The sequence below is a fragment of the Arachis ipaensis genome, chromosome B5 (genome assembly GCF_059453495.1).
Source record: "Arachis ipaensis isolate K30076 ecotype BB chromosome B5, ASM5945349v1, whole genome shotgun sequence".
NCBI lineage: Eukaryota > Viridiplantae > Streptophyta > Magnoliopsida > Fabales > Fabaceae > Arachis > Arachis ipaensis.
In genome coordinates, this window is record NC_142440.1 from 121,309,646 (window position 1) to 121,322,463 (window position 12,818).

The window sequence follows — 12,818 nt, forward strand, 5'->3', positions numbered from 1 at the left end:
TTAGATAGAATATGCAGTAGATCTGAAGTGATCGGCAACACGATCTATGCCTAAGGGAGTGAGTGAAACCATTAATCGTAACTGAAATAGAAATTGGAAAAGATCTAATACTTACGGGTGTCAAGAGTGGTGAATCCCAATTGACCTTCAGCTTCCTTCCTTCCAGTTCACAGCAAAACAGGAAGGAACCTCTCCTTTATTTCTCTTCTCTTTTTCCCTTCTTTGTCTGTGTCTAATCACTGTTACTAACTGAGCACGAGCAGTAATAATTATTAATACTAAAATCGTCGGTTTTGTTAACAGGACAAGATATTGAACAACTCAACTAAACTCAACAGAAGAGAGCCTGCGTTTTCAAGTGTCACTCACCACTCAGCACCGAACAGAGCTAATTATAAGATAACTTGCAAAACAGTATTGTAGTAGCATGATTTCTGTCAAGATTAAGGTAACTCTTCATCTCTCACATAGATGATAATGCATCGAACATAAACCTAAACCATCAAACTATTAGCCACTGATATTTAAAAAGTACTCACAAGATCAGCCGATCAGGGATTCCATGAAGGCCTGAAGTTTAAGTTTCTTACTTTCTTTTCAAAATAATCAAGCAACTGGAGCAAAGCTATAGGAAGGTATATGAGGAAATTAAAGTTCAACATTAAGGCATATGGAGCTATCAAATCAATAATAGCAGGTGCAAGTATGCATTCTATTCGTTTATGATACAATGAAGGACATTCTTTACATTTAAGAAGGGGGTAATTCCATCACAGATTGCTCTTCTCAATACAGATGTCAAAACAAATGTGAACTGTGTACTAAAATTTAAAAACATCAAAACCTTTCTTTGATTAAAATTTAAAAACACATTATCAATATAATGATGGTGCATGGCATTCCCACGATGATGATATTCTTATGACAAATCGATAAAGGAACTCATTTACACATGTTTTAGTCAAAGATGAAAACTAGACAGTACAATGATGACAATCTTAGAACTACACAAAGCAAACAAGAAGCAGTCTAAGAATGTAAATTTTAGCTTCCAAATCATTGAACCACAATCCATTGGAAAAGAGCAATACTTACAAGCAATTGATAGTACTCAGCCTCCCGCAATAGTTCATTATATTCAGAGTCCTCCAGAATGGGAACCACACCATCTCTCAACCAATTAAGAATGTGATGGAAGTGCTTACCATCCATGTCAACAAAGACATATCCCTGCAACCAGTCATTGCAATTTTCACCAAATCAATAAACAAAGCCAAACGTGCATAATTGAGGAAACCATATACAAGTATAAACAAAGAAACAAAGAAAGACAGAATTTGACATTGCCTTATCAGAATCTAGGAAGAGAGTATGGCGACCACTGAACATAGTAGCCAGCATTGGATGAGGCTCCCGCTGAGTCAACGTATCAGTTGTGGTGCAGAATTTCTTGCCCCCTGCAAAAAATTTTCACGAACAAGGACCAAAATACATAATTATGACAGATATTCATCTTTCCTCAACCAAGAATTGAACGGTCCAAACTCCAAAATAATAAATTCGCAATTACATAAAATCCCTAATTCTAGAGAATTGGGGAAAAAAAGATTGGAATGAATGAGAGGATAAGAAACATACCGATGTGAGGCGAACGACAGAAGGCGAATGGGATTCGGAGTCCTTCATTGTAAGCAGAGAAAGAAAGAGAAGGAAGAGTATTGCAGTCGCAGGACTCACACCAAAACTACGAGCTCAAGCTTCCATGGCACAACACTGACACTATTTTTTGGTTTTCCGATTTGGATCAAAGGAATCAGGAATTTACAACGCAGATCTGAGGTGGAGGAATAGAGATGCGGTTTGAATGAGTGTAGGACGATGGACAGCGGCTGTCAGCGGTGGCAAGGCCTATGGCGGTGATGGTCGATGATGGAGGGAAGTGAGTTCCTTTAAGGTAGTGACGGAGGGAAGTGAGTCTTCTGAAGAACCAAACCCCAACACAGGAACAGTTTTTTTTTCTTTTTCTTTTTCAATGAATTTAGTAAGGTTTTGAGAACCGAACTGGTCATCGAACCGTTTTAGTTACTGGTTTATTAGTTTATTAGTTCAATTGGTCCAATTGTGATTCAATCGAAAAAATCGTTTTAAAATAAAAAATATAAAATAATAAATAAATTATAAATAAACATTTTAAAATATAATTATAGTTTAATATATATCTTAAACTATCTTCTAAATTTAAAACACTACATGAAATGTCATCGACCAAAGCCATATGATCTTATTAAAATATACTATAAAACTAAAATTAAACATAGAATTACAAGTCATTATCTAGATTTTCAATGATACAAAAAATTAAACAATTTTGATTCCAATAAATCAGAATAGAAATTGAAACTCTATATTGGCTGACTTGTGTTTCATAACCCTCTGGAAGTTTGATAATGAAAGAATGAACATTGGCTACTCTTGTAGCTTCTTCAATCTCAACTTGGTCAACATCAGATCTTTCTAAGAGCATGTTTTCTCTAATTGTTATCGCAAACAAAGCCAGTTCTTGACTCACTAGTCCTATTTGCTGCCTCAACCATTTTAGCTTCAAACTCTTAACATCATTCCCATCTAGCAAAACTTGTCTTACATACAATTTCTTCAATTAATTACTGCACATAACATACTATACCATATCATATGGCTTTTGATTAATATGCATAACTTCAGTTCCAAATTTTTTAACAAGCAAATAAACTACATACTAAACAAGAATGCAACTTTACTTAGCCATCACTCAAATTGAGAAATTGTAACTTTTAAGTTTACCTGATAGAATCTCTCTATGAGGGACACAATCATGCTCTTTTCAGAGCCGCTGCTGAGTAATCCTCAGTGCAGATGAGTAACCTTGCAATGCTCTATTCTCCCTAACAAATGCCAACAGCCCAACACCACTCTGATTTGAACAATAGTCTGCAAAAAAAAAAAAAGCCTCAACATCATCAACAACAATCACAACACCACCCCAGATGAAAAAAAAAGAAGCTCCCAAGATTAATACTTTGGTGTATTATTGACCTGTTCAACAATGTTGCCTGCTGGAGAAAGAACTTCTTGCCTTTTAGTAGAGAGCTTGGCCAAAGTGGTGTGTGAATGGCTCCAATGACAGCTATAGAGTAACAAATCCATTTTTAGCAATAATTTCAACAACACAAAATCAATTATTTGATTTCCATTCACAATTTCACATTCAGAAATTAAAAAAAGCAGCAACAGAGTATCAAATTCATTTTTAGCAATAATTTCAACAACACAAAATTAATTATTTGATTTTCCTTCATAATTTCACATTCAGAAATTAAAAAAAGCAGCAACAGAATAACATAAATCAATTATTCAACATTATTATTACAAAAAAAATTAATACCTAAGCTAGAAGCTGGATCCTGGAAGGCTGGAACAGGGCAGAGCTGGCGAGGGTATGGAAGTGGTTGGGGACAGTGGCTGGGAAGATAGTGGCCGACGTGGTGGTGTGGAACAGAGTTGCCACCGGCAGGAAGTGACTGCGCGACGGAGGCAAGAGGCGAGACCGGCGATAGTTGATTCGATTTTCGAAGCTCAAACGGTGGTGGCTGGACAGACGTTGCGCCGTTGCCTTCGAAGCTCGAAGTTGGGACGGCGGCGGTGGCTGGACTGCTGCTTCGCGTTGTGGAGGCTAGAGACTAGAAGGAAGAGGGGTTATGGAACTTAGGGTTGCCATCCCTGCACAGCGAAACACAGCGTTTTTGTTAGATTCAAAAACAGGTCGAGTCACGGTTCGGTTCGACCGGCCGGTTCAACGATCCAACCGCGGTTTACAAATTTGTCGGTTTTGTCTTCTGTCTGAATCATAATTGATAGCGGTTTGTAGTTCGAACGGTTTTCAGAACCTTGCAATTTAGTTTAGGAAAATAGGAAAATGTTTACTGGCAATAATAACAATGGTCGTTATTAATTTAAAAAAATAAATATAAAAGTAAAAAAAATAATAATTTAGTGGCAATAATAATAAATTAATAATTGCCATTATAACATATATTAATAATGGCAAATTTGTAATGGCTACAAAAATATAAGTTAAATAAAGGAAATAATAGCTATTGTATTATTACCGCTAAAAGTTTGTCGCTAAAAATAAATTTTGTTGTAATGAATCATGATCCGGTTGTAGGAACCAGGCGCAGTATGGCCAACTCCACAAAAGGTTATGAGCCATGAAGGTAGAACCACACAACTAGACATAAACAGTGCATATGAAACCAGTATATAGCAGTTCTCTTAAGTCTTAACTAGGATTTTATTTTCAGCTAGAAAGAAAAACTCCATGCAGCACATCACTGGAAATAACCTTCCTTGTTAGGCGAAGACCAACCACCAGATTATTGGTCTACCAACAGAAGTGAACAATCTAGCATTACACACTATCTAGTAGTGATACATTAATACTTTTCTCTATTGTTTGGATGGAAGTCATTCTCATCAAATTTCAAATATGAAAAATTCCTAGGCTTTCAACTTTTAAGAGAAACTTAATAGGTTATTTTAAAAGCGGTAAATGACACCATAATGAGGAAAAAAAGTGAGGGAAAAACGTTGTACAAAAGCAACAAACTAATTGAACACCAAAATTTTCAACTTGAGGTTATTTTATAGAGAGCATAGGAAAAAGAAAGGGAAAAGTAGAAGAGGGAAGGCTTCTAGTTTTGGAAGGAATAAGGACCATAACGTTGTAATTTAAAGTTGTATTTGGCAACAGTAAGAAAAGCAGTGTTCCTGACGCATGGATTCTACTAGGTTTGGAAATTGGAATGAATTTTGCATCACTGAACAAGGAAACTTGCACCTAAGAGGAACTTTCAGTAATCAACATCTACATTCAACAAGAAAGTAGTGTTAGTGTTGCAAGTGTGAGGAGTGTTGAAGTTAGTCCCACATAAAAGAAAGCAAGGAAGAGTGAGAGTTTATAAGATGAGAGATTCATTAACTTGATACTTTAAGGTTTTGAGTTAGATGTGATGACATCAAAGAAAGCAAGGAAGAGTGGGAGTTTATAAAATGAGAGACCCATTAACTTGATACCTTAAGGTTGTCGAGAGCTCCCCACACAATGATTTCATTTATATTATTATGAAACTAAACAGGCTACAACCCCCAACCGTTAACCCTGAATCAATGATTTAAAAAAAAAACTTACATTTTCTTTTTTAAAATTGCTTTATACTTTTCAAAACTAAATCGGTGATGGCTGGACAAAATTTAATGAGGTATACAACATTGAATTACTGAATTTGCATAATAATACATTACAATGCAAAATGAACAAAGAATTACTGCCTTTATGTAGAAAAATAACTAAATGAAGCAGCACATAGATACTAAAGAACGTGAAACATGTGGTGGTTCCTATGAAACTACTTTTCACCGTACAAGATTTCTACATGTGATGCACATGAATGTTTCAACTTCATGCGGAAGCTGGTTCAGATGCAGCTGCAGCAGCTCGCTTCTTGGCGAAGTATTCTTCAGCACGCGCAAGGTTTTTAGCAACAGATGGCTTAACCCATTTCTTACGGCCAGGAAGCACAGTGAGGGAACAACCAGCACTCTCTAGTTTCTCCTTTGCGGATGTTGAAAAAGCACGGGCTTTAAATGTCAACTTCTTACTAAGCTCTCCTTCACCTAAAATCTGAAACAAAAGCACAAGTTTGCAACACATTATTTTCTTTCTTCTTTCGTAATCTCTATCTCAGATACTTTGTACAGGTTGTTGATCTATCAAAAGTCAAAACAAGATTCTGGACCAGAAGAAGTTAAATTCACTGCATCATTAACTCGAAGCAAAGGCTTTCTTAAATACACTTGTTGCAAAGGTGTGCTTCTTGGAAAACCAGAAAAGCATTTGCATATTACAGATATGAATACGCTAGAATTTAATCAACAAATGCATGGTGCTCCATGTGCTATAGTTTCAGTCCCTAAACACTAGCCAATATGCTTTCAGAAGAATAGAAGTTAATTACTAGAGTTATTTCAAATGGCTTCTTCAAAATATTATTGAAAGCAATGTCAATGTGAAAATACAGTTGGTTCACCCAAATTTTGTTGCCTTCTGTAGAAAATGATCCTTTAATAATTCACTGTGCAGTGACAGAAATGTCATTAGATCTCATTATTTCAATATCAATCTTTTTCAAGTGTTTGGTCTCCTATCAAAGATCGATTTGGATAGGGGAAGGATCGATATTTCATATTTAGAGTTTCAGGTCATTGACATGTCCACTAAAATGTCATTTAAAATTTGACTTTATAGACAAATCCATTAAACATGAGTCTGATCCAAGAACATCTGGAAATTTCAAGGAAATTTACTCTAAGCATGAAAATGGTATAGTTCTTTTATGGTAGATTGTGCTAAGAAAATGTGGCATCCTCATTTGCTGTTCAAGATCATATATATCCTAATACCCTAACTCATTACAAAAATAATCATCAAGAAGGGAAAGTAAGAGAAAAATATGCCACATGATTTATATGCAATTGAATCAATACATGATCTGTACCTTCAAAGGAAGTTTCTTTTCTCTTCCTGATGGATTAATCACACCCTTCTCCTTTAGAGTTTCAAGAGACACCTCTTCACCATCCTTAAATCTAGCATCCTCTATGTCCCTCAGATTTACATGGACATATTTTCGTAGCCCAACACGCATACCTTATCAAAAGAGAAGAGAAGGGAGAAAAGCGGCATCAAAAAAATGGTTCCGGAAGAGATACATGCACATGCAAATTATCTTTTGCAAGAATACTTGCTTTCCTTATTAGATACTATAACATTATGATAGCGCTGATTAAATCATGATCCGGTTGTAAGAACCAGGCGCAGTATGGCCAACTCCACAAAAGGTTATGAGCCATGAAGGTAGAACCACACAGCTAGACATAAACAGTGCATATGAAATTAGTATATAGCAGTTCTCTTAAGTCTTAACTAGAATTTTATTTTCAGCTAGAAAGAAAAACTCCATGCAGCACATCACCGGAAATAACCTTCTTTGTTAGGCGAAGACCAACCACCAGATTATTGGTCTACCAACAGAAGTGAACAATCTAGCATTACACTCTATCTAGTAGTGAACAATCTAGCATTACACTCTACCAATGAATTTGCCTTGTGAGTACATGTGAGTATACAGCAAATTCATTGGTTCAATATCAAATTCTTAAATAAAATTTAAATCTATGCTTAATCCGTCATACTCGAATGTACTAAAACATATGTAAGAAATAAATAAAAATTCTAAATTCTTAAAAAAATAAGTTTAAAAAATAATTTGACAGTCAAAATAATTGTAAAATGTTATTTAATTAAATATTGGTTCTTCCTTACTAATTAAATATTGTAAATTTAACTATTTAGTTTTATTAATGAAACTTTGTTTTTTAAAATATATTGTTAGGATTTTTCTAACAGCTATATTTATTAAAACTTTTAATTGAAATCAATTTAATTTTTGTATACTAGTCAAAATAATTTTAAATTATAGTGCTACTAATAAGGTTTATTAAATCTAATAGTTACAGTTAAATCGTAGCATTGTAGTTGACATCAAATTGTGTTCAAGCTTTTTCAAAATCTTTATGCTCATCACTATTTAATTTGTTGAACATTAATAATTTTTCTCATAAACCGTGACAGCCTACATAGGTTTATGAATTTAAAAAATCCTTCATAAATAGGTAACAATGGTTAGCTCCTACAGATTACATAATAACAAAAAAGGACATGCAGGTAAGGAATTTTCAATTGTTGCAATCACGTAAAGCTTTCCCCCTTTTATTTATTTGAGTACATTGCCCTACTCTTTATATTAGAAATACATACATAAGAATCTAATGAATAAATTTATCATTATTTTTGTCCAAAAAATATAAAAAAATTATGGTATAATAGTAATAATAATTTTTTTGGATGGAGGACTGTTATGTCTGACGGAGGAAAACGTTGAGAATTGATCGGTATATTAATTTTCTTTGGGGACTAAAATGTCCGTTTTTAAAATCTTTGGGACTGATCTGGGTAATTACTTTGCCGAAAAATGAATTAAGACTTTGTCTGTCGAAGTAAAACCTTAGAGATTGATCTGTGTATTAATTTTTTTTAAAGATTAAAATGTCCACTTTTAATTACGATTTTAAATGAGTTTATCGATTTTACGAAATTTGTACTAAGTCTGACGATTTTACGATTTAAATCTTGTTAAGATTTTACGTTTTACGTTTTTTATTTACTTGTTCGATTTCACGTAAAATCTCGATTTTCTCTACCTACTGTTAATTTATTCTCCCTTTTTCTTTTCTCCGGGTCGGTTTATTTGTTTTTGGGCTGGGCACAGTATCGTATTCTCACTTGCAGTTGTTTTATTCCTGAATCTCAACTCTCGTGCAGTGATTTGGGCTTTTGATGTTTTTGGGCTATTCCTCCTATTTTATTTTTCAATAAGATCCAGTAGTTGGTCCTGATATATTGGGCTTTTAAACGTAAGAGAAACCATTCAACGTAAAAAAAAGTTAAACTAAAAGAAAAACAAATAGATGAAACATGTATTGGACGCAAGAAAAACAAAATCATACGAAAACAATCAGTTATTTTTATAAAATATATAATAAAAATAAAATAAATTAAATAATTCATATATTTATATAAATATATAATGACTGATATTTTGTATCTATATAATATTTTTAAATAAGTCATGTTAATCACTAATTGGATTTGGATGTATTTAACGTCATCCATCCTAATCTTTGTTGTATTATGTTTTTGAAAGCACTATTTGACTACACTAGAGAGCACTAGTTATTAAGTTATTATTTAAGAGTTTAAGCATATATATTGGCTTAGAAAATACGTGTTAGCAGGCAAGAATAGCACATAGATAAAACCTGGGAGATAAGATGAGGCAGGTAACAAACTAGCATACTTAAGCGAGAGCTCTTAGTAGTTAGTAGGTACTGGCATCATAAATTGAGTATAAATATAGAATAGGAGAAGAATGACACCTCTTATTAGGTTGGTGTTGGTGAGTGTGCCCTCGGGGCCCGAGTGTGATTACCCTATGTCCATACCTAGCTTACTTAGAACATACCATTTCAGGATATTTTTCCAAGTTCATCATACTAGTTAATCCACCCCAAATATATCATGTCATTTTTATTTAGCTTCGCATCGTAGGGCGTGGTAAATTAAATGTCACCCAACACCATCATGACATATGCGTTCTCTTAAGAGGTACACACTATGCTTGTTTAGCCCACTGTAGTTCTTTGTTTCAGCAAATTGAGGTTACTGTAGTTGCAATTCTTAGCTTGGAGTCCATTTCTAACTTCATTTACAACCACCACCCAACAAAATTAACCACTTTGCTATTCTGGATTTCTCAACTTATATTGTAAGTAGATAGATTCCCTATAAATTTTGTTGATGTATGTCACCTTTTTCTTATTTCTTATTTTTGCATTCATATTCTTATATTTAGATATTCGTAAGGCTAAATTTTTTTTATTATAAATTATAAATGCGTGTAAATTAGGACTGGTAATTGGTAGGGTAGAGTAGGGTTTAACTCTATTTGCGAGTTGAAAATTTTATTAAAACTCTATTTTACTTTATCTGTAGGTCGAGAATCTCTCAACACTAATTATACCTGCATCCTAAAGTTCTAAACCCTACCCTACTCTATTCTACTGGCTGAAATATCAATTTTTTTCAAAACAAATATAAAATTCAATCATTCCAAATTTTATACATATTAATAAAATAAAAAATAAAAAATTAATGCTTTAGATTACTAAATTAACTAATTAGTCTAGTGGTTGTTCATATAAGGACTAATTTGATGAAAATGACTCATGTCTGAACTTTTAAGGACTATTTTTATTATAAAAATTTTTTTTACATGTCAAGTGCATTGACCTGCAATGTGGCGTGCCATGTGTCATTGACCTGACACGTCAACCAATCATCTTATGACACATGGCACTTAACGTGACACGTCATCATCCAACTGACGGAATGACTAATTTGACTTACATTTTATCTTTAAGGGACTAATATAACTAAAAAAAATTATTTGAGGACTAATTTAAAGAATGAGTGATCTTTTCGGGATGAATTTGAGTATTAACTGAGTATTCTTAGATTATTATAATTTAGTGGAACCAAAGACAATAGAAATTATTTAAAAAAATGATTATTGAAGATCATATCCGAGTCCTATGATTGTTCTGATATGCATGCCGAAAAAGTTGAAAATGATTTTATATAGGGGGGTTTAATTATATTTGTTCCCGGTTGGGAATGAAGGCAAGCTACGATAGAGAAGAAGAGATAGGAAGTGGTAACATTATGGTGAAAACTATGGAGCTAGATATATATTAGGAGGAGAAGCTACTTTTATAAGAATGAAAAAATGGCTATATGCAAAGGGAAACTGCAACCGAAATTTCGAAGTAATAACTAAACAGCTATTCGATCACAGAAAGTTAGATGGAGGCTGAGCCCCCAATGAAGTGGCAATGAGGGAGGCACAGTACTCATTGCGGAAGACTAGTGAGTAGTGAACAATATAATAACCTAACTCTTTGACCTCCATTTTTGGGGGTCAATATATAATAAGACCAATCAATCACTACTATTGATCCATATGGTAATGGGCACATAGGGGATAAAGACAATTATCTGATTCTTCTTCTCACCATATACCAGCTTTCATTTCGTTTCGTCTCGTAACTAATTACTTCCAAGCTCATCAATTATTTTCTTACCATAATACTCTTCTCTCTTCACCTTTTCCTCCAAACATCCCATTCCTTCTTGTGTTCTTTTCTTTATGTTAGTCCCAACTCCCAACCAAAGTCACACCAGATCGAATCACTCCATATTCATTCATGTGAAAATAATAACTAATAACTACTAGTTATTAAATGATTCCACATGTTTTATTAAACTGTTTAATATATAATTATATATACATCTTAGCTATTATCGTCATTTTACCAAAATAAAAATAAAAAATATTAAAAACTAATACTTTTTATTAATTGCATCATTAGTTTATTTTTATACTAATAGGATTTAAGATTTAAAATTATTTAAGTTGGCAAAATATTAATCAAATAAAAAAAAACAAAATTTATTATTTTTTATCAATATTTTTAACTATTGGTAATACTTTTTGTTTAACAGTCTAATAACATATTTTTAATTTATACTTTAAACATGGTTGGTTAATTACTAATAAAAAATAATAAATTTTATTAGTCAGCGTTCCTCTAAAAATAATATCCTTAATGCTTAGACATCAAATTTTGGAAAAATTACTATTATTCTTTAAAAATTAAAAATATTGTACATAATACTTTAATTTCCCTTGGAATTTAAGTTATTATTATCGAATAACTTTAAATTACAACATTAAATTACTGCCTTCGAAAAGATTAATATGGACATACATAACAAAACAAAATGTACATATATACAATAATAATAGTTAAACCCAAACTTTTTATTCCAGGTATAGGACTAATTTTATTTCTAGTACTAATTTATTTTTTTAAGTTTTCTTCTTTGAGAATGCTAGTTGTAATTTGGAACTTTTTTTAATTATATTTCTTGCTATTACTATTGACCCAAATAATCCTACACTTAGAACCGCTTGTTCGTACCAACAAATACCCAGAAACATAAATACTAACTACTTCTTCAATAATGATAACTAATTTTTTTTGTATGTGTTAAAAGTGAACACCAACATATATTTACAAGATGAATTATTAAACAAAAATGTTACATGCACATAAAACAATAATGATAACTTATTTTTTATATATATTTTGTATAAATATTGATGCTTAGATAAAATAAAACTTTATTAGCTTGAATTCAAAATTTTAGGTTCCAATGGTTATTGTATCATTTAACATTAAAGAGAAAGTAAAACTAGAACAATGTGATTAGGAAAATAAATTATGTTTGAAGAAAAGCATCAACATCCATCTATAGATGCTTTTCGAAAATAGATAATGAGTGGTAACTTGAAATTGTCTTTTAACTAGTCAAAGAGTTAGAGAGTTTATAATAATTATGGAACATGGTTGAAATTCCATTAATACATATAAAAATTTTCACCTGCACAGCTCCTATTGTTAGCTGGTTTTACTAGGTGGTAGGCTACATTGCCATTTGCATACCAAAACAAAAGAGGTTTGTTTGTTACTAATATGTCAGGTCCTTTTCTTTAAAATTTCATTCATTGTTTCAATGATTCATTTATTCTTTTAACTTAATTTGCAAAAAGATGTTTATCAAATAGTCTTGTTCCTGAACTCGTAACTAAAAGCATGGGAGTTATTTGCAAATAAATACACATCGTTGTCTATTATTTTTTCAGCAATTATTATTGCTTAGAAGTTATTACTCAATGTTACTATTTAATCAGGTACCAAGATTAACCGTACATATGAATATAAGTTTAAATTTGGTTGAATTAAGATTGGAAATGGATACTTATTTTCTTCAATAATTGGTATCAGAACATTCAAACCAAACTCAACTACCATGACTCAAAAAGCAATAAACTTAAACAATAAACATGAAGTAAATAAGAACTTCACACAAAAAATAACTACAGACCCAATTAAAACTAAAACAATAGCATTAACTATTAAACTAAGAATATTAGACTGCTGAATGCTGACTAAAAATATCAACCATCATAAATTAA

General features: G+C 32.3%; 2 protein-coding genes across 2 annotated transcripts; both read right to left on the reverse strand.

Moving 5' to 3' along the window:
• Positions 1–110: 110 nt before the first annotated feature.
• LOC148565609 (FH protein interacting protein FIP2-like) lies at positions 111–2,031 on the reverse strand. The gene is made up of 5 exons (XM_088489159.1): positions 1,639–2,031; positions 1,348–1,457; positions 1,096–1,230; positions 370–494; positions 111–249 (listed from the first exon to the last, which is right to left on the reverse strand). Exons 2-4 carry the CDS (start codon positions 1,399–1,401, stop codon positions 444–446), a joined length of 240 nt encoding a protein of 79 aa, XP_088345285.1. The 5' UTR covers positions 1,402–1,457; positions 1,639–2,031; the 3' UTR covers positions 111–249; positions 370–443.
• A 3,260-nt stretch (positions 2,032–5,291) lies between these two features.
• On the reverse strand, positions 5,292–6,746 carry LOC107641988 (large ribosomal subunit protein uL15c-like). The gene is made up of 2 exons (XM_016345332.3): positions 6,597–6,746; positions 5,292–5,722 (listed from the first exon to the last, which is right to left on the reverse strand). The coding sequence occupies exons 1-2, from the start codon at positions 6,744–6,746 to the stop codon at positions 5,501–5,503; spliced, it is 372 nt and encodes a 123-aa protein (XP_016200818.1). The 3' UTR covers positions 5,292–5,500.
• Between the last annotated feature and the right edge of the window lie 6,072 nt (positions 6,747–12,818).